Source organism: Petaurus breviceps, unplaced genomic scaffold (assembly GCF_028583685.1).
Source record: "Petaurus breviceps papuanus isolate PSGF00001 unplaced genomic scaffold, PetGlider_PUasm1.0 90897, whole genome shotgun sequence".
NCBI lineage: Eukaryota > Metazoa > Chordata > Mammalia > Diprotodontia > Petauridae > Petaurus > Petaurus breviceps.
Window position 1 is genome coordinate 15980852 of NW_027187374.1, and position 23201 is coordinate 16004052.

The following is a 23201-nucleotide window of genomic DNA, read 5'->3' on the forward strand; positions in this document are numbered from 1 at the left end:
AAGTGGTTCAGTAGCTAGTAGTCTTAAGTATTTGGCCCTCCTCTTCAAACAGGAAAAATACTAGCACAATGACCAAGTGACTTATTATATGAAATGGAAATATATGCACATGTATCTACATAATGAAAGCACCTTCTCTTTTCTAGTCAACGTGAGCATAGGCAATAAACATAACTCTCCCCCAAGACAGGACACATTTTGAAGCTAAAATTTAAAAATTTTATAATTCTAAACAAGTTATCTAATATGAAGCAGTTTACATTGTTAATTTTTGAAACATTCATTCCCCAAATGGGATAAATACAAACAGATGGGACCAAGGTTCCCTTCCAACTTCCCTCGCCCAACCCTGCAATGACAGAAAGACAAACACTTAACATCTAAACATCTCAGGCTAGAAAAAGAACAGGGACCAAATGTATGAGCTTCAAAAATTTCAGAAAACTCTAATAGCCTTCTACAGAAGGAAGAATGGAAGTCTGACACAGACCAAGAGTACATCAAGGCGTCAGATGGCATCTCTTCCAACACCTTTCAATGAGGGGCATGGTTTTTTTGAGCCTGTGGAAGACACTAATATGAGTATGACTGTTTCATGGGTCTCTACTTTTCTTTTCTTTTTCCCCCCCATGTAATTGTATTTTATTTTTTTTTTCAATTACAGGTAAAAATACTTTTCAACATTCACTTTTATGAGATTTTGAGTTCTAAATTTTTTCTCTCTCCCTTGCTCCCTTCTCCCCTCCTTAAGATGGCAAGCAATCTGAGATAGATTATGTTATCATGTTAAGCATATTTCCTCATTAGTCATGCTTTGAAAGAAGAGTGTGGTCTCTGCTTTTCAGTAGGGCTGACAATTACACAAGACATGGCACTTCACAATATAGAAAGACCACTCACTGACTCAATCTCAGTCCTTGGAGCTATGAGTTCTAAATGGACAAATATTAAGGGCTCACTGGAATGCATCTTTTTCATGATGCTTCACAATACCAGTGAATGGGCATGGAAGGTGGTTGAGAAGGGGCGTGGCATTCTCTAACAAATAAAACAGCAACTTGTGGAATCTTGTAACAGCATGTTTGGAAAACTCTTACTCAGATACTTCCTGGTTGATTCAGAGCTGTAAAAGTGAAAATTACTGCTCATTAAACCCCACTCTCTCCTGAAGTGAGAAAACAAAGGAAACTTCTGATACTGAAAGAAAAACAACTCATGTAGTTACTTGTGTACTTCAATTGCTCTTTTGCCCACAAGTTTTTTTTTTTTAACTCCAGCTTATTCAGTTTACATAAGACAACCACCTATTTCCTCCTACATGTTACAGTGTGTCAGTATTCTAAAGCAACAAAAAGCTGCTTCTCTCTAAGAATCATTCTAGAGTGTGGTCTTTAACATTCTATAATGTTGTGGGACTCAGACTTAAGTTCATGTCCCTAATAAGCACAGAATTTGAGGATTCTAAGATCTAGAGCTGAAAGTGACTTTAGAGGTCATCTGGTCCAATCCCCTTATTTTACAGATGAGGAAACTGAGGCCTAAAGAGGGGAATTGACTTATATAAGATCACATGACAGAGAAAGGTTTTGAAAGTAGATCCTGGTTTTCACTCTTTCTATTCTACTATGATGCCTAAATTTGAAGTTTAAAGCCTGATTTTCAGTGAGTGCCACACCCAGAATTCTGAATTTGCCAAATGATACCTCATCCTCTAAGAACTGAACTAATGGGAGGGTTTTTTTTTTCTCTTAAAAGAAAATATGCACCTCTCCAAACCCTCCCACTTTTAAACTCTTTGTATTTTCACAACATCATTTGCTTGAAAGTTGTGTCAATAACGCATCCACTAAAAGATAGAAAAAATCCTAGAAGAATAATTTCCTCTTTCCATGTGTTAGATTTGTACATTTTGCTTCTAACGATTGACATTTCCCTTCTGATGCCCAAGAGTGGGTCTCAGAACAGCATCTTGTATCAATCCTCAAACATAGTGTGACATAAAATGCACACAAAAAAAGCTCAAAAAAATCCCAATTACAGCAAATTATAGCTTTCTCATACTACCTCAGGGTTGGCAGTCTTTAGTAGGTAGCTGCCAAGGTGCTGACCAATGTCCTCCTCGTGTTGTATTGGCCCACAGTAAGTAAGGGGTCACAGGAGGGCAAAATCTTTCTCCATATATATATCCTCAACATAGACTACCCATTAGGGATTCAATTTACTCAAAAAAAGTCTTTTAAAATGATAACTATCCCTGGGAAGAGTTAAGCCTAGAAATCATTCACATGTCAGTCTGAAATACTTTAATAAGATTAGTTTCCTCAACTGAATTCAGTGAGTACTGAAGGAAGGGAACTTTTAGATTATAGCTTAGATAATTCTGGAACATGGCTCACTTCAGTGAAAGGTAAATCTGGGTGGGATGCCCACTGGGACATTTCCTATTGCTTCAAGTTACATTGGACATGGGGCAGGTGGGAGGAGGGAGACAGACAGAGGAACATAGGTAACTATGAAAGAAACTTGGTCCCCTTTGCAATTTTTCCAGGGCTGAGAAACTCCATCTCAGGTGCCAAAATTGTTGTCCATACTTTACTAAGATCTTGGTTGCCTTCTTTAAAAGGTACTCACAGAAGGTCATGGAAAAGATGAGCTTTCCCTTAAAAGAAGGAACAAAATGAACTTACTTTTTCATCATAACAAAACTAACTTCCCATGGATGGTCCTCTTTTTTCTGTCTTCTTTTGTCTGTTTTCTCTTTTCCCCAGGAATCTGAGTCTTTTAGGCTTAAAGGGCCAAGTGAATTTATTAAACTTGGCTGTTGGGGGATGAAAACAAAACAAAATAACCCTGCTACACCCAAGTACTGCCTTTTCTTCCCATTTTTTGGGAAGGATACTTGAAGTACAGAGGCTATTCACAGACTCAATTCCACTATTGTTCAGTCCTACCAACCAGCTTAAATCTGTTCCATTTCTACCCTGTGCATGTTCTCCCCTTGTGGGCAGCCTGGTGGCCCCTTGCTCTTGGGGACTCACCATATTGTTGGCAGACAGTGTAGACCCCAATTGGCTTAGTTTACTACAGTTCTGAACTCCCCAGTTCAGGAGACTGATCCACCAACCTCAGCCTCTCTGGTATCAGGAATTAGAGGCATTCACCATATTTTATACACTATTGCATCTTCCAAGAGTGTGGCAGAGATAATGGGCATTGCTAAGGAAGTAGAAGATAAGAAATTACTTCCATAGTAGGGTAGCTATCTCCCAAGTCCACACAATACATGCTTCTCTCTCATACAGTCCTCAAAAGTGTACAATATAATCACATTCTTGTAAAAGAATCACATCCTTGTGTCACTTTTTCCCATTTCAGAAACTCCATACCAAAATGCCTTAATTCCAAGTTTTGTATATTTTGGTTATTGTTGGAGCTGATGCAGATGCAGTCTAGGCTCCCAATGGGAAGACAGGCACTTATAGAATGGAGGGATGAAAAGAAAGAATAAAAAAACCCGAAGACTAGCTTTTGTTCTTCAGTCAGCACTGCCTCCTTTTTTTTTTTTTTTAACCATGATCAATAGTTAATGATTAGAAAGGGAAAAAGCCTTCTTGGGTTCTTCTGCTGTAGAATGCTGTTGACCCACCAAAAATATTCTTGGATTAGCTGCATTCTCTTTCTAGCTGGGATCAATGCTGTCAGTACTTTTCAAAAGTGGCCACCATGACATTCCAATAGTACAATAATACTCGCGTTCCCCAAAGGTAAAATCCCAATGTTTTGAGTTCCAGATGGCTATTCTTAATCTTTTTTGGGAGGTGAGTGGAAAGGCAGAAGGTAATCACTTCCTTTTTTTCCATTTGAAAGACTTCACCCTTGTAGCAGAAGTTTTGGTCAAGCAGTGCCTAATCAAAATTGCCTTTGTCATATGGTAGTTTACAGTCAGGCGTCTGGTTTTCCATGGTGATGACTTCTCCTTCAAATGTAGTCTTGATCAGAAAAGGAAAGGAAAGGGAGAAAGGTGAAATATATATAGATTGCCATTTAGTATTTATGTAGCATTTTACTCATGTTATCTCATTTGATCCCCACAAGTCAGGAGAAGTAGGGGCTATTATTAACTCCATTTTACATATGAGGAAATGAATGACTCGCTCCAAGTCACACAGGTAGTTAGGTGTCTGAGGCAGGATTTAGATACATCTTCCTCAATAAGTCTAGCATTATGGACTATACCATGTAGGACTTTTGTATCTGCCTTTAGAAGGAAAAGGAATCAATCATTATGGATTATGTCATTATATATGAAACCCCTCTGTCTACTAACAAGCACACCCCCAAATCCCAAAGTACAAATGACTCCATGCTAATGATTTTAAAGGATCAAATGTTTGACTGCCTTTGCAAACATCCAAAAGAAAGTGACATTTTACTTGGTGGCTATATTAGTCTTGCTAGTTTCTTGTGATATGAACAAGGGTAGGACCATTGCAGGATTCCTTTTGGGAAAAAGAATTTCAAATCAAGTTCATAGTGCTTAAAATAATTTCTTTTTCGTGTCCTTATTGATAATTAGGCTTCATTTAATTGTAAATTAAGTACATTTTAACTTGAAGGTCTTCACATTTCTGAAAAGGAATTTGTCGGGGTAAAGTATCTCTATAGCAGTTATGTACTGGTATTGCCTTTCTAGAACATACTATTCATTGAGCAACTATTTATTTCTTTGTCTCAAAGCTCAAAGCTTAAAGATGCCCATATCCTTTTAAATTACTAAAGGAAGACTAGAAGAATGACTTTTCTGATTCTGGCTTCCTGATAAGCCAAAGACTGTAGTCATTTTCCAAGTTGAAAAATGCCTGTTGTGAAGGTTTAAAATTAATATACAAATAACTTTTCTAAATGACAGTAGTTTCTACTTAGTTTCTTTTTTTTCCCTTACCGGTAGTATCTGCCATCTGTCTGTTTCCCTGGGGACCTGTTAAAACAGAAATTCTATTTAGAAGTATCACAAGAATAGAAGTAGCCTAAAGATACATAGAAAACTTCCTTCTTCCATTACAGCTAGCACTATTTTTATACCTTAATGTCATGTTGGGGATTTGGGATAACTCTCCTCTCATTTGCCATTTCTTTCCAACTGTTGTCAAGAATGGGAGGGCAACTGGCTAAATGAGTTAAAAATTCAAATAAGTTATTTTGTTAACACTGACTGCCACTTAATTCTTTAAATGTTTTTTTACAATATTCTTTCCAATTACATGTAAAAACAATTTTGAGCATTCATTTAAAAATTTTTTTGAGTTCCAAATTCTCTCCTCCCCTTCTACCCTCCCCCTTGAGAAGGCGAGCAATTTGATATAGATTATACACATGTGTAGTCATGCAAAACTTATTTCCATATTAGCTACATTGCAAAAGAAAACACAGACGGTGGCTAGGTGGCGCAGTGAGTAAAGCGCTGGCTGCAGAGTCAGGAGAACCCGAGTTCGGTTCCGGCCTCAGACACTTAACACCCCCACACACAAAAAAATAACTAAAAAAAAAAAAAAAAACTAGCCATGTAACCTTGGGCAAGTAACTTAACCACGATTGCCCACAAAAAGGAAAAAAAAAAAAAAAAAAAAAAAAAAAAAAAGAAATACAGAAAAAAAAAAACTCAACCCAAGAAAAAGCAAAAAAAAAAAGTTAAGCATCAATCTGCATTCAGACTTCATCAGTTCTTTCTTTGGAGGTAGATATGCTATTTCACTATTACATGAACAATAAATCAGTAATTTTAAGGGAACAGATATTTTTAAAATTCTATGGTTTTAATTATGAATAATTCTATATGCAAATGGAATGTGTATATATAGCATACTGTTAACTATTATCAACGACTATTATGGCAGAGACTCTAGTATATGAAAATCATTGTTAGAATACTTAGAATTCATAACAAAAGAAGAAGAAGAAAGCTACTGGATAGATAGGAACTGAAGGTAGAAATAACCTTTTCGTCTTAAGGGAAAGCAGAATTGTCTTTTGTCCCAAAGTCACAAGAATACCTTTAAATACTGTGGTTCATTCTCTGTAGAGTCTCTGAAGCCCTTAAAAACTGCCAGCTCTGGGCCTTAGGCTTAGCTGAACTGGCAGTGCCAACTGCCTAGAATTGGAGCCAATTCTAAGAAACCCTACCTTGGTCCCTATGGCTTTTAGATTTGATATCTTGCTCTATTCACTGCACCACCTAGCTGCCCCCAGTTTTATTTTTAAAGCAAATAAAAAGGGAGTTAGTATTTTATAATCTGTTTGATCCTTGTGGCAAAAAATAAAAAAAACTTGGAGCATTAAAAAGAATAGTTTTCTAGAAAATCACCTGTGTAATCTCCATAGTGATGTTTCTTTTTACACAGCTTTCTACTCCAAATCACAACCCCCAGAAGAATCACAAGTAAAATTCCAATGATAGTATATATGACAGATTTGGGTGTTTTCTCAGGTGGTATAGACTTATTTGAGGGGGTGGTAATTGTCTGACGGTGGAAGTTTCCTTCTGGAGAAAGGAGAAAGCCTGAGATTTAAAAATGAAGAGGGAAATGTTTATTAGTTATATTTAAGATGGACATATCAGATAGTAATATCTAGAAGAATTTCACTACCATCATTAACTTTCCTTTAGAAAATTAAAAACATTTGAAAGCTTGCTTTACTCCAAGAAAACTAACTTTCTGCATTTCACTATTTTCCTCATTTAGTACTTTTCACTATTCCAAAATTTTCCTATCATTGCTCACAATTTGAGATGGGGTATTTTATTCTAGAGGGCACAAAACATCTAAGATGGATATCTTTTTTTTTTTTTAAGGTGCATACCATAGGAAAAGAGGAACACCAAAAACAAGGTTGACATCCATTTATATATGTGCAGGAATTCCTCACCTAACACATTAGGGAATTTACTGAAAATACAACCTTGATGAAACAATATTGTATGGCACAGTCAATTTAATAGCAACAGCGTTACAAATGGAAGATGTTCTTGGATACCCATAAATTTAGACTAGAGCTCAAAATCTCCCTAGCCTCAAGGAACTTACATTCTGTTTGTGGGAAATGAACATAACTAAGTAAATTAAAAATACATATGAAACAATGGAGGCATGGATACCAATCTGAAGGCTTCTGAAATAGTTTGAGAGAGTGTTGAACTTATGTAAAGTGATGAGATCATTGAAAGGTAGTGTAAAGAGAAAAAGAGAAGGCGCAGGGTAGAGCCTGGAGGTATACCCATAGTTAGGTAATAAGACATGGTGAGGTTCAAGCAAAAAATATTGAGGAGGGGCAGCTAGGTGGTATAGTGAATCAGAGCACTGGCCCTGGAGTCAGGAGAACCTGACTTCAAATCTATCTTTAGACACTTGACACTTACTAGTTATGTGACCTTGGGCAAGTCATTTACCCCTCCCCCCCTCCATCGCCTCACCTCCGTCCTCCAAAGACAAAACAAACAAAAAGATATTGCGGAGAAACCAGACAAGTAGAAGAGCTGGGAGACTGTGGTATCCAGTAGGAGAAGGTGGTCAACACTACCCAATGATTCAGAGAGGTCAGAAAGGATGGAAACTGAGAAGGGCCATTGGATTTGGCAAGTAGATAATTGATAACATTAAGAAAATCACTTTCAGTTGTGTGATGAGATCAGAAGCAAGACTGTAAGGGGTTGAGAAGTGAGAGATGATATAGAAGCAATGAATAGAAGAAGCTTTTTTAGGAGTTTGTTTATGAAAGGAAAGTGAGATAAAGGATGATAAAATGAGGAGTTGATAAAGCCAAGTTTAGTTCAGGACTTTGTTCATAAAAGGCATTTAATAAGTACTGAATCAAATTAACTGAAGTAAACTGAATACTCTGGAATCTGCAACTTTTCGACTCTAAATCTATTATACCATGATATGAAAATTCTGGAATTGTAGACTCAATGGCTGTAGGATTTCTTTTTAGAAGTCATAGAATCACAGTCTGAAGGAACCTTAGGGATCATGGAGTATAACCCAAGACTTGAATAAGAATTCCCTCTCTAATATCATGAACATGTAGTCATTCAGTCTCTATTTAGAGGTTGCTAGGTATCTTAGGGAATAGACTGCTGGGCCTGGAATAAAAATGATCAGAGTGCTCAGACATTTACTAGCTGTGTGACACTGGGTAAATCACATAATCTCTGTCTGCCTCAGTGTCCTCAAATGTAAATGAGGATCATAGTAGTGCCTATATCACAGAGTTGTTGGGAGGATCAAATAAGGTAATATTTGTAAAAGTGCTTAGCACAGTGCCCGACACATAGTAGGTGCTTAAAATGGATGGCAAGTTTTTCTTTGCTCCAAAATCACTTTTCCTATGTTCCAAGAGTTCACTCTGCTTGCACTCAAATACTCTTCCTCTATTAAATATTTTTGGAGTGTAGTTTGGTTAGTGAAAAACAAATGGACACCCTTCCCGTTTAACCAATGAGTAACTTACTTGACTGAACTGTTAGGTTTTGCTGTAGGTTCATGTTTTCTATACAGCATTCAATACTGATATTAGGAGTCCATGTAATCTTCAGTACACTGGAGACGCTGAATAAGCCTTTCTCATTGGTGGTGAAGGTATCGTTTTGTAGACTTTGATTAAGCAAACTATTGTCTGTTTTGTTTACCCAGTAAACCTTTGGCTTTGGAAAACCATTATGGGAAGTGCAGGTAAAAATGACCTCTGTATTGTCAGTTTTATCTTCTACTACTGGAACAGTATAGTTTGCTAGAGAAGGGGAAAAAAAAAGGATCATATTAGGGATATGAGCAAGGTTCTGAAAATTACTAGGGAGCTGTTGCAAAGAGGAGCTTCCCAGGGTCTGGGCTATGGGTAACACTAGGTGGGAATGGGGGGATGAGATATCAGTACAAAAGGGTAGGTAGGCGGCAGTGAATAGAGAGTACTGGGCCTGGAGTCAGGAAGACTTATCTTCTTAAATTCAAATCCAGCCTTAGACACTTACTAGATGGGTGAACCTAGGCAAGTCACTTAACCCCATTTGCCTCAGTTTCCTCATCTGTAAAATGAGATAGAGAAGGAAATGGCAAACAACTCTAGTATCTTTGCCAAGAAAACCCCAAATGAGGTCATAGAGAGTCAAATGCGACTGAAACAACTGAACAAAGAGGACAGTAGCCCTCATTCAGGGTACTGGTAAACCTGAAAAAAAATCCTGAAGCAAGGGGCAACAGGAGCCTCCACCTTCCTTCAGGCTCTTCTGCTTTCCCCAGGCAATAAATATTGTAGAAGTGTTTCTTTAATGAGGGTATTTTTTAGTGACCTCCTTGGTGTTGGCTGATTTTTCCCTCTAATACTGAAATATTTCTAAATATGGAGGAAAATGGTAAAGGAGAGAAAATCATCCCCATTCGCAAATGATATAAAGGTCTACTTAGAAAATCCCAGAGAATCAGCAAAGAAACTGAGATTTTTAATAGCTTCAGTAAAATAGCAAGAGGCAGAATAAATTGATACAAATTATCTTTGTTTCTAACTAGTACTAATAAATACTAAGGGAAAAATGTAGAGGGTTGACTTTTTGCTAACTATTGCTTGTTGGACATGATCACAGCTTTTTACCGTATCATAGTTTGGAATGCTTTCTCTCCTTATCTCCACATAGTGGCTTCCATTAAGTCCCAGCTATAATCCTGTCTTCTATAGGAATACTTTCCCAACTTCTCTTAATTCTAGTGCTTTCCCTTTCTTAATTATTTCCTATTAATCTCTATAAAGCTTATTTTTACATATGGTCTTGCTTGTTGTATCTCTCATTAAATTGTGAATTTTTTAAGGCCAGAGACTGTCTTTTGCCTCTTTTCGTACCCTCAGTAGTCAGCACAATGCTTGGCCCATAGTAGGTGCTTATTGACTAACTTGACTTAATCATGGGTAAGTTAGTTAATCTTTCTGGGTCTCATTTTCCTCCCCTGTAAATCCAGGGGGTTATATTAGATCATATTACCACACTACCACAAAATCTCTAATTCTATGAATACTAATTGACTGGATGGATAAGAATAGCAAAGTTATGGTTTTTTTCTGCAACACTTGACCTATTAGAGATAGTCAAGGGAAAAGAAAAATTTGAGTTGGAAAAAATTTTTCATAATATAATTGGGTCTATTTCCAACATTTTTTCAACCAATCTTTTTTCTCTCAAGTTAAATGGAGTCCTGGCTGTTTATAGAGATTGTTTTTCCTCTGGATGGGAGACTAGTGAATCAGTAGCTACCAGGCTTTGCTTGATATACTTTCCCAAGAATTTCACTAAACTCTTATTCTGATATCTTATCATGGAATAGAGATGGCCTTATACAATTCTTTAAATGGGGTCATGGTAAAAACTCTAAGGATAGCTAAGTTCAAGGTGGTAGTTCATTGCTAGAAGGTTGGCTACCAGTTTATGACTTTTGGGAGGAGGGCCATAGTTACTCGCAAAATCTACTCTACTAAGAGTTTAAATATGTCAATAATGTACTACATCATAAAGAAAAGGATCTTTGGTTTCATGGGAGTGTGGACTCCTTCCACCAAAAGAGACCATGACTCAACTATAAGTATGAGTTAATTGACTTGTCCATAGTTACACAACTAGTAAGTGTCTGAAGTGGGATATTAAGTCAAATTTTTCTTACTACAAGTTCAATATGCTCTCCATTGGGCCCCACTGCTTTGCTATTCTTTCAATAAAATCATGAATTCTTATAGGGTTAAAATAGTTCCCCAAGGCATTACAATAGAATCAAATTTCTCTGTTTCCAATGTCCTTACCTGCCACATGGAGATTGACTATAGATGAGAACAAAAACTCAGTATTAGATTTGTTCATGACAAGGCATACAAACTCCAGTTCATCTTCTATGGTGATGTTAGACAAACGCAGAGAAAAATCGCCTTTTTCCATTTTTTCAAGTGTAAGTGATGTCCTGTTCTGATATTTTAAATGAACATATCTGGAAGTATCCTCTCCAGGAATATGTGCATTTAGAGGTACTATTGGTTCATTTTTTGTTTGCCAATAAACAAGTGTTTTATTTAAATCAAAATGTTTTTTTTCAGGACTAATGCAGCTTAGGTCAACATCACCGCCTACCATGCCTTGTACTTCTTCCATTATAACTGCAAAGACAAAAAGAATGTGAAACAGAATTTGTGAAAACTTTCTGTTAGCTCTTCAAGTTGTTTATCATCTTTGTAACTGTATTTACAAATGTGATTTTTACAACTAATGTCTGTGACAACAATATATTTGTACTTAACAGAAGATGGAGTACTTATATCCTCCCTTCCCCAGGTAACAATCACTTTAGTAGTTAAATGGGGGTTGTCAACTTATTATCCAGAAGCCCTAGATAATTTAATAATCTCAGAAAATACTTTCAAAGTTAACAGTAGCATCAAGGAGAATATTGAGGGAATGAGAAAGGGAGTAGAATGATACAACATAAAGTTGGATCTGAAAGGGGTCTTAGAGATCAATCTGGTCTAATCTCTCCCTCTTCCAATTTTGAAGAGCTCCAGGGAGTTGAAGCCCTTTGCTCAAGGTCATAAAGATAACTAGTAGGAGAGGGGGATACCTGATTTCTAGCCCAATGTTGTTTCCACCAGCCAAGAGAGGGATATAGACTAAAAATATCAAGAACCAATAAGTTGGAAGACAGGTGAAAGATTGTTGGGGTAGCTAGTGGTGCAGTAGATAGAGCACTGGGCTTGGGATCGGGAAGACTCATCTTCATGAGTTCAAATCCAGCCTCAGACAGTAGCTGTGTGATCCTGGACAAATCACTTCACCCTGTTTGCCTCAGTTTCCTCATCTGTAAAATAAGCAGGAGAAGGAAATGGCAAACCACTCCAGGATCTTTGTCAAGAAAACCCCAAATAGAGTCACAAAGAATTGGATAAGACTGAAAAAAGACACAACAACAACCACACTGTTGAAATATATAGGACCATCTTTAATTTCTGCCACTGCAGAGGGTATAAATTTGTATTTGTAAATACAAATGATAGTATACCTAGTGATCACTTATGCTCAACTTTGTGCTTATTATGTTCCTCATTGCAAAGAACTATGGACACATGTATTTAACACACTATATTAACACCCTAGTGATTTCCAACCCCTTTGAGCTGACTCATTGTCATTATATTTTGTGGTCTCCCCTTAGTCAACTTTCTTTAGCATACATAAGAGTAAGCCTCAGAAAGGTCTCCCTAGAGGCAAAATATGATAAATATAGTTGCATAAAACTAAAGGAATCAGAAAGATTCTCAATCTCCTCTTAATGAGCAACATTAGTAATTACTGGGTAGTAAGTAGTACTACTGTTGTAAAAGCATGATCTCCACTCCTATGTGTGTGTGCCTTAACTTTAATTTTATTTGTAAAATTTCTCTTTAAAGTTTTGTGATATGCCTTGTGAAAACTAGAAATACCTCATAAGCCAGACCAAAGTTAGAAGTCATCACATTATTTCTTCACATGTTTAAAATAAAAACATGGTGGCACCGAAAAGACTATATATAAATAGCATGTTAAACTACAATGATCAAAGAGATCATACAAATGGAAAAAGTAACCGCAAGTACAAAAATGTTTATAGCAGCCCTTTTTTGGTGGCAGCCAAGAACTGGAATTGAGGGGATGCCCATCAATTGGGGAATGGCTGAACAAGTTGTGGTATATAAATAAAATGGAATACTATTATGTTGTAAGAAATGATGAACAGACTGACTTCAGAGAAACCTGGAAAGATTTATGTGAACTGATGCTGAGTGAAGGGAGCAGAACCAGGAGAACACTAAACACAGTAACAGCCACAGTGTATGAAGACTGACTTTGATAGACTTAGCCCTTCTCAGCAATGCAAGGACCTAAAACAATTCCAAAGGACATATGATGGAAAATGCCAGCCACATCCAGAGAAAGAACTATGGAGTCAGAATGCAGAACAAAGTAAACTATTTTCTTTTTTGTTTTTTTTCTTTCTTATGGTTTTTCCCATTCATTATAATTCTTCTATGCAACATGATTAATGTGAAAATGTATTTAATAGGAATGTATGTGTAGAGCCCACATCAGATTGCAAGCCATCTTCATTTTCATACAAAATAATGATATACAATATTTACTCTTTTTGACTTTTGAAACAACTCATGGATGAATTAGGATATAATGATGTTCTAATAAAAATAGATTAATATGGTCTAGGAAAGAGTTCATTTCTACAAGGCTTTCAGTTTTCTTCACTCTTTCCTGGATTTATTTTCTCACTTCTAAACTCATCAAAGAATCCATAATATGTTTTCTTGCTTCTTCATGTAAGGGGAAAGGTATAAAATTGTACTTTTTAAATATTCCATCACTACAAGAGTGATTCTTTCTATATTTCATAGGTCTCCTCAGAGTATAGAGCAAAGACAAAATGGGAAATCCCATCCAGGTTTACATGCTTCATTTATATGATTCTTAAGAAGACACCAGTGGGGGGCAGCTAGGTGGCACAGTGAATAAAGCACAGACCCTGGAGTCAGGAGAACCTGGGTTCAAATCTGGTCTCTAACACTAGCTGTGTGACTTTGGGCAAGTCACTTAACCCCAATTGCCCTGCCTTCCCCCCTCCAAAAAGAAAAAAAAAAGACACCAGTGACATTGCATCTTTTTTTGTCCTATGCTTGACAGCTCTTTCTCCTCTCCATGAGAAGGGGAAGGCATGAATTATTTTATTGATAAAGTAACATGCCTTTTACATCTGAGGAGTTAAGAAGTTCTGCAGGAAAATTCTACATGGAGATACATGTTGCATTGGTCTTTGGTGAGGCTAGACCACTCCCAATTTTATCTTTTTGTATAGGCTGAGGAGGGTGTATGCTCATATGATGTAATGTCAGGCATCCTGGGGAGGAGGAATTTCCTGCCTGAAATCCTCTTTTGGCTGCTATCTGAGGTCTATCAGAATTTCATTCTTGTAGTTCAAAATTTTGCTATGAGAATTGTTACTTCTAGTGGTTCTCAATAACTTATACTTTAGTGTGAAAGAAGGATATGTGAGCCAATTTTTACAGGGCAAATTTGGACAATACTGAGTACTAGAGTGTAGGGGAGATAAAGTACCACAATGTGGGAAGAGGACATAGAACAGGGCAGCTAGAACCACTACTACCTATCTCATAATTTGCATAGAGTCAGTCTACCCTGGCCTTTGGGCAAATCTATATGGAGCTCAATGTGTGGTTTTATAGGGAAAAAAATTAATAGTGCCTTATGTGTACATTCCAGTGAAGTTTTTCATTGCGTTTATTTGTATCAAATCTTCTAAATATTACTTAGCAAAATTATTTGACTCTTTGTCCAAGAAGACTGGGTCAATTTTTACTTCCTTTACAAAACAAAATGGAAAAATTATTTCAAAATTCTCAGTTAGAAGCTGCCCCATCCTCCTGGTCAATTGCCCATTTTCATATACTAAATTTGATTTAAATTATTTTACTTGACCTAACAAAATGAAATTATTAGGAAAATGAAAGGAAGCTATTGACTCAGAATGCATGTGATCCAGGCCATATTTATTCAATCACTCCCTGAGCAGAGACCTATCACTACAGTGTGATGTGATTCAATTTATGGAATTAGTATATTCTGAAGAATTTCTCTGAAATTTACATTTTTCCATATTGAAACTTTATCTTTAATTATGAAATTAATTACATTAATAATTATTACAAAACTAAAGATGTTTCACTGGAAAACGTGTTGGTCCTTGAACAGATTATAATCATACAAGATTGCAATAAAACTTCTAAGATCACACATTTAAAACAAGTAATAGGGACATAATAATTTGATGATGAGTCATGAAATACCTAGCATTATTAATATAGGCTGTGGTTTTTTTCCCTGCTTGCTTGGTACAGAAGTTTAAAAAGAAGTATATATCAATTATAGGTTAACTGAACTGGACTATAAAGAAACACAACTTTTCTAATTCTCCCTTATCATCCAAGAGGAGGATAATATGCAGCTGGCTTTGACTAGTAAGGGGCTATATTCTAGCACTTTGTGGAAGCTACTGGTTCTTACAAACAAATGTGTTGATCAGCCCTGGAATGTATAGAACATATAGCTACAGAAAAGGCAGCAACAGAAACTATAGGTTAGTGATTCAGAATTTCAGAGTGAGACTTCAAATGAATAAATGGAGTGGGAGGGGCACATCTGCAGCATTTTCCTGAGGCAGAGATGGGGTTTTACTTCTGTCAGAATTACAAAACCTTAGGAAAGCAAGTGTGTTTTTGCCTTCAGGAAATAGCTGAGCTTAATCTGCAATTCTGATTTTTATTATTTTCTAAAAAGAAAGGAAGAAAGAAAGGGTAGAGTAGAGGCTACTTAGGCTAACTGAAATGGCTTTACATTAGCAATTTTGACTACTGAAAAGTGGGAAGATCTGTTTAACTACTATGTGTCTATAGATCCCAAAGGAAATATTATGGACTTACCAGCTCTCAGATAATCAAGAAGGAATAAGAGGAATCTTGTACTATAATAAAATAAAGAACAAATAAGAGAAACATTAGTGGTGCAGTAGGTAGAGCTCTGGACTTAGAATCAGGAAGGCTTGAGTTCAAATCCAGCCTCAGATACTCACTGGCTGTGTGACCCTGAGCTGTCTGTCTCAGTTTCCTCATCTATAAAATGAAGTTAATAAGGGGTGGCCAGGTGGCTCAGCGAGTAAGAGCACTGGCTCCAGTGTTGGGATGACCTGGGGATCAAATCCGGGCTCAGATACTTAGAACCACACCCAGAAATAACTGGCCGTGTAACCTTGAGCAAGTTACTTAACCCCGATTGCTTAAAAATAAAAAAAATGAAGTCAATAATGGCAACTACCTCCCAGGGTTGGTGTGAGGATCAAATAAGCTACTATTTATAAAGCATGTTGAAAACCTCAAACTGCCTAAAGCATATGTAAATGCTAACTATTGTTATTACCAATATCTGTATGACATTAGAAGGAAACCAAAAACCATAAAAGCTAACACTGTGGGTGTGTATATTCACATTATACAGCGATACAAACAGGGAATTTCATTTTCTGTGAGTCAACAAACACATATTTCCAGGTTATTTCTTAGTCAAGAAGATAACTAAATGTTTTAATCAGGAGAAATGGAGATGGAACATGGGGGAACAGAAAGTAGTATATTACTTTCTGTTTTAGAGGAGCCAATAACAGAAAACTTTGAGGCACCTGGTACTAAGGCAACTTAGATTTTAAAAATCAAATATGAAGTGGCCACCTGTCAACTTATTCTGAGTATAATTCTGGTAACCAAACACATTATTAAAATATTGTATTAATAAATCCAATACAAATGAATAAGCTGTAAGTGCCTACCCTGTACAGGCACCATACCAGGCATTTGTTGGGCATTCAGTGAAAAAATTTGTAACAGTCCTTGCCCTTAGGAAGCTTCCATTCTACCTGGGAGACACAGCCCAGAAATAAATAGTTAAAATTAAATAAAAGGCTGCATATTGAAAATTAAACCTATGGATGTAATTCCTACAGATCAGTAAGATTCCTGGCTAAATACCATGCTCTGGAAAAATTTTCATCTTTACCATTCTTTGAACAGCACAGGAAGAACCTGAATATTATTTCTTAGCTTTATTTGAATTACAGAATGTTGTGTCCATACAGTTCCTTAGATATAATCTAGTACAATTCTCTCATGTTACAGATGAAGAAACTGAAGCCTAGAAAAGTGAAGTTATGAATAAAGTTCAACCAATCCACAAATACCTATTAAGTGCTTAATCTGTGTCAGGCACAGTGCTAAGCACTGGGGTTGCAAATAAAGACAAAAAACAGTTTCTACGATCAAGGAGTTTACATTTAAATAGAGAATAAAACATGTAAAGAAGGACATATATACAAGATGCATATAGATAAATGGAAGGTATCCTTAAGGGAGAAAGTTCTAGCATCTGGGGGGATTGGTCAAGGTGTCCTAAGGAAGCTGCCATCTGAGCTGACTGCTGATGGAAGGCAAGGATTCTAAGAGGCACAGTTGTGGAAAGGAGAGTATTCAAGGAGTGAGGAACAAGACAAAAGATGATAAAAATAGATAAAAAAGATGATAATGATAAAATCTTATCTTCAAGAACAGCAAATAAGTTAGTGTGGCTGAGTCATAGATTTGGAGGTTGAAGAAAAAACATGGAAATAATGTAGGAAATAATGAAGAGTGAAATGAGCAGAACCAAGAGAACATTGTACACAGTAACAGCAATATTGTTTTAAGAAAGACTTTGGGCAAAGAAGTTGTTCTGACTATTATAAATATCCAAATTAACTGTAAAAGACATATGAAGAAAGAAGCCGGCTGTACTCAGAGAAAGTACTCTGATAAATAGAAGTATGTATGGAATAATTTTACGTATGTATTGTATATTTACCTCTATGTGTATATATGCAGGTATACATACCTACATGCATGTGTGTATATATATAAACATGCATATATATTTGTATGTATATGTGTGTGTGCATATACACACATACACCTATGTGTGTCTAATGCTGGCCATCTTTAGGGAGGAAGAGGAGGGAGAGAAGGGAGGAAGAAAACCAAAAAAGGGAAGAAATTTACTCGATAACTTTGTTGTATATTTAAAAGGAATATAGCAAGTTGTACATAGATTTGCAGTTTCATATACAATTATCTTTATTATGCTATGTTATGGAAATGTTTGTTTTATTCTATAAATTAAAAATAAAATAAATAGGGGTGGCTAGGTGGCGCAGTGAATAGAGCACTGGCCCTGGAGTCAGGAGTACCTGAGTTCAAATCTGACCTCAGATACTTAACGCAAAAACTAGCCGTGTGACCTTGGGCAAGTCACTTAACCCCAATAGCCCTCCAAAAAGCAATAAATAAATAAACAAACAAATAGATAAATAAATGAATATTAAAAAAAGAATGGGGGGTTGGTAGAAGGGAGTAGAGTATGAGAAGACTAGATATGTAAAAAGGGGCCAGGCTATGTAGAGATTTAAATGTCCAACGAAGGGCTCCATATTTGACGCTAGAGATAATAGGAAGCCACTGTAGTTTACTGCATATTATAGGACTGACATTCAGACTTATATTTTAGGAAAATCACCTTGGTAGCTATGAGAATGGTGGATTGAAGTCAAGAGAGATTCGAGGCAGGGATATAAATTAGTAGGTTACTGTAATGATCTAGGACAGAGGTAATGAGGGCCTAAACTGGGGTAGTGGCTCGTGAGTGAAAAGAAGGGGATGTATAGAAGAGATGTAATAAAGGGAGAAATGATAAGATCTGATGACAAATTTGATATGTGAGTGTTGAGAGAGAGGAGATGAAGATGACCCTAAGGTTGTGAACTTAGGTACCTGGGAGGATAATGGTACCCTAAATAGTAATAGGGAAGTTTGGAAGAGAGAAATATTTTAGGGGAAATTTTTTTTAAATGTTTAAATAGTTCAATTTTGGCTATGTGTACAATAGACAGTGCTGAGGAACTAGACCTCAGGAGACTAAGGACTGGCTATAGATCAAGGAAACATTTGTATGGTAATGATAAATGAAACCCTGAGCAGTAATGAACTTACCAAGAGATACAGTACAGAGTAAAAAGAGGGCCCAAGGTAGAATTCTGAGGGGACACTTACAGTCCGTGAGCATGACCTCAATAAAGATTCAGCAAAGGAGACTAAGAAGGAATAGTTAGGCTGGTAGGACGAGGACAAAGAGAAAGCTATGTCAGGAAAACCTAGAAATAAGAGATAGTGTTCAACAGTATCAAACACTGCAAGAGAGGGCAAAAAGGCTGAGAACTGAGAATAGGTGGCTAAATCTGGCAATTAAGAGATCATTTGGAGAACATGGTTTCAGCTGAATTATGAGGTCAGAAGATAGATTTACAGAGAATTTAGAAGAGAGTAAGAGGAGAGGAAGTGCAGATACCAATTTGTAGATGGCTTTTTCCCAAAGAGTTTAGCTGATAAGGGAAAGAGATATAGGATGATAACCAGAGGGGAAATTAGGATCAAATGAGCAGTTTTTGAGGATGAGTGAGATAAGGGCATGCTCATAGGCAGCAGGGAAGGAGACAATAGACAGGAAATGACTGAAGATTAGAGATGGTATGAGTATGATAGCAGGGACAACCTGTTGTAGAGGATGGCAGGGGAATGGCTCCAGGGTGCAGGAAAGGGCCTTGGCAAGTAGAATGATCATCTGAGTGAAGGAAGATAGTGGAGGGTTTTGTCAGAGGGATGTGAGATGAGACAGGGAGAAAAGGGAGTTTTCATCAAATGAAATTAAGTAAGTGTGTGTGTGTGTGTGTGTGTGTGTGTGTGTGTGTGTGTGTGAGAGAGAGAGAGAGAGAGAGAGAGAGAGAGAGAGAGACACACACACACACGAACACAGAGACAGAGAGAGACAGGGAGACAGAGACAGACACAGAGAGACAGGCAGAGACAGAGAGAGAGACAGAGAGAGAGACAGAAACAGAGAGAGAAATATGTGCATATCCTCAACTGAGAGGGTAGGTGGGAAAAGAGGTCATGGGAAATTTGAGGGCAGATGAATGCACAAGTTGTGGTAAATGGGATAGAGAATCAATTAAGGAAGAGTAGAAGGCTGGTGTTGCTGCAATGAGGGCCCAGTTGACTAAATTAATATCTTAGCACATTTTTATGCATGTTTATAATGTATTATTTACTAGCTCTTGGTTCCTGAATCTGATAAAGCCTATAAATGGATTCATTTATATATTTCACACTCTCTCATTAATTAATCCATTAACTCTGGGCCTCCACTCTAGTGTAGAACAGAGAAAACTATTTTCCCCACTTTCATCTCTCTTTCTGTCTCCTTCTGTAAAGACACCCCCCTCCCCCTCGTCTTATAAGTTTAAAGAAAATTAATGTAGTTTTTGTAGAAGCAAATAAAAATACAGTCATAAATTAATATTTATAGTGTATTGCTGTGAACAAAGTTCATGGAATGAACCTTGTATTCTTCAAAAGGCAGGAAAAAGGGACATGAAACAGAATATTCAGCCCTTGTCATTCAATCCTGTCACTGACTCCTCAATTCTGGACACAACAATTCTATTACAATGGTAACTCCACTATTTCAAGAAGTCTCTCCACAATATCTCTTCATGAAATGAGTTAAATGTAGTTCACTCACAATGAATCTTAAGATTCTTTCACAAAACAACAGCAACAACTTTCACAGTCTTCTTACAGATAACAGCTAATTTCCACAGTCCCAATCTTTTTTAAAAGAATAAAAGCTAAATTTCAGCTCTCTCAGCCTCTTCACAGATGACAGTTAAAATTGTCTTTCTCCTCCCCAAGAAATGGCAGTTTAAAATGAATTTTCTCATAGCCTTACTCCTCATACAGTCACATTCTACTGTTAGTTCCCCAAGATTCTTTTCCTTCTCTGTGTGTACTTCTATCAGTATCCACAATCTCTGTGGCCAAGGCTTATTGAACCTGGTGTTATTGTATTTGCTAAGGTTTTGTTGCTTGTCCTTTGTTCTTTTTTTTTTAATCCCCCATGTGCTTTATTTATTTGTTTATTTATTTATTTAGCCTTTTTTTGGAGGGGCAATTGGAGTTAAGTGACTTGCCCAAGGTCACACGGCTAGTAAGTGTTAGGTGTCTGAGCTGGATTTGAACTCAGGTCCTCCTGACTCCAGGGCCAGTGCTCTATTCACTGTGCCACCTAGCTGACCCTTGTCCTTTGTTCTCAAAGAGGATCATGACATCAGAAAGATGATGCCATGACTTGCAATTGACTTTGATTTCAGTGAGAGAGGATTGTGCAAAGGCCGCGAGCGCGTGTGTGTGTGTGTGTGTGTGTGTGTGTGTGTGTGTGTGTGTGTGTGTGAAAGAGAGACAGAGACAGACAGAGACAGACATGAACAGACACAGAGAGACAGGGAGAGACAGAGAAAGCCTCACTTTCTCCTCCAGAGCCATCTGGGTCCAGTGGCAAGATACAGATCAGGATGAGTGGAGATAGCCCCATGTTATATTTACTAAATTGGCAAGGGACTTGACAGTCCCACTGGAGCTCAACTAAATTGTCTTCTGGCTAGTTTACCAATCTAGATCAGATTGTCACAGCTCTCGTGAGAGTTCCTCTGCTTTGAGCTGGTATACCTGTAAGCCACACAACTTGTTACATTTTTGTGTCTGTTTCTCCACATCAGAATTTTAAAGTGACATTAAAAAAGAAAAGCTAGGGATTACTAATCTAATATTCTAAGTCAATTGTGATGTGTCAGAGAAAGCTGTTTTTGAGATAGGAGTGGAGCTTTTCTGGATATAGATTTCCTATTTAAAATATTTTGAGGGCTGTTAGGTGGTATAGTGGATAAAATACCAGGCCTGGATTCAGCAGGACCTGAGTTCAAATGTGGTCACAGATACTTACTAGCTGTTTGACTGTGGGCAAATCACTTAACCCCAAATGCCTCAAAAAAAAAAAAAAAATAAAAAAGGAAAAAATATTTTGAAAAGACTTTTAAATGAGAGCTAAAGTCTGCTTCTCATTGAGAAGATTCAGTGGTGTGCAGTGTAAAGGGTCCAGGGCTTGGAGTCAAAGGATTATGGTTCAAATCCTTGGTTCATTACCTGTACTAATACCTACTTGAATGACCTTAGGTAAATTATGTTCCCTGCCAGGGTTATAATTATTAGATTTAATATTGTATGATAGCACTTACTAGGTGATACAAATGTAAGGTTATCAGGACATTCATGAATTCAAGAAAGAGAGTATCCTTTTCATGAAATTTTGTGAAAGTCACGAGCTTTGTCCTCTTGTTATTATTCAGAAAATAAATTCACGAAATGTATACTTTGGTGGACTTTTAGTCTAATTAACATGAGTATTCCTTTCAGTGGTGCAAACTGCAATAAATCTATAGATTTTTGACCCATCTGAAACCATCTATAGATTCTAATCCATTCCAAAGTTGGGTAACCCTTACCCATGTCCTCCTATGTCCTATTCCACAAGGGGTGGATCCAGCGTTTGAGTCCATATGCTAGACCTCTTGATATTACATGGGTACCAGTGGAGAATGCATACTGTCTGTGAGCTATCCCTCATCTCCCAATACATGACTGACTCATTTCCTTCTCTAGTCATACCTCCTTATGTGCAATTTTGATGTGTGATTCTGGCAACCCACCATTTGTATATAGCATAGAATGAAGACACAATCTTGACCAGTAGTCTCAAATAGGGCCATCATGTGTATAGAATACAGAATTGCAATATTATTATCTTAGTTTTTAAGAAATACTGTGAAGTGAATGACATTTATCTTTGGTGCCCTCCCCTAGCTTAGTATCTCTTTCAGACACCCCCTTTTCCTCCCCTTCCTCACCCTTCAGGCACCAATTATTTCTGGCATCTCCAAAACTTCCCTCCCACTTTCTTCTTCCTCTACCCTCCATCTCCAGTTCCTCATACTTGAATTCAAAATGATCTTTTTTCTTTCACTTCCCCTATCAAAACTCCCATTCCTTCATATGACATTAAAAGAAAAACACTTGGATTATAATTTACACTAAAGTGGGAGGTAAGGTCTTCTTTACATGAAAAGAAGAAGCAGTGAAAATTAAAAGAAGGAACAGGGGAAAATGTTCTAGATTTGAAGTCAGAAGATTTTGGTTCTAATCGTACAATAAACATTTAAGTATAAAAAAAAAAAACCAGGTATAAGAAGGAGTCACATGGCCCAGGGATAAAAAGGAATAGGTTTTTATGGAGAGGAGAATGATGATCTTAGGGAAATTGTCCTTCAGTAAAATGATCTCTAAGGTTCCATCCAGTTTTAATCTAGGATCAAAAGACTAGAATTTCAGGTAGTGGAAAGTAAAAAAAAAAAAAAAGCTGTATAGGAATGGCATTTTGGAATTTACTGAAATTTACAAAATTTATGACACAATGTTCATAGGGGACCTTTTACAGCTAGCCCTGTTCATGACAATATGCATATGTTTACATATGTTATAAAGAGCTACACTGGCTGTTAAAATATTTAAAGTTATCTGCCACCCCTCCCCCCAAGCCCATG

At 37.0% G+C, this 23201-nt stretch overlaps 1 protein-coding gene across 3 annotated transcripts in view; it reads right to left on the minus strand.

The window, feature by feature from the left end:
* Nucleotides 1-196: 196 nt before the first annotated feature.
* The window catches only part of LOC138151528 (ICOS ligand-like), a 25232-nt gene continuing 2227 nt past the window's right edge, over nt 197-23201 (minus strand). Inside the window, exons 2-9 of one of the 3 annotated variants that reach the window (XM_069075088.1) lie at nt 15559-15599; nt 11640-11876; nt 10834-11181; nt 8506-8784; nt 6362-6556; nt 5083-5168; nt 4943-4978; nt 197-3989 (exon numbers count right to left, since the gene is read on the minus strand). In XM_069075088.1, the coding sequence (XP_068931189.1) occupies nt 3906-3989; nt 4943-4978; nt 5083-5168; nt 6362-6556; nt 8506-8784; nt 10834-11176 (1023 nt within the window). In that variant the 5' untranslated portion in view covers nt 11177-11181; nt 11640-11876; nt 15559-15599 and the 3' untranslated portion in view covers nt 197-3905. The remainder of the gene's footprint in view (nt 3990-4942; nt 4979-5082; nt 5169-6361; nt 6557-8505; nt 8785-10833; nt 11182-11639; nt 11877-15558; nt 15600-23201) is intronic. The other 2 variants (XM_069075087.1, XM_069075089.1) reach the window with 2 other exon arrangements.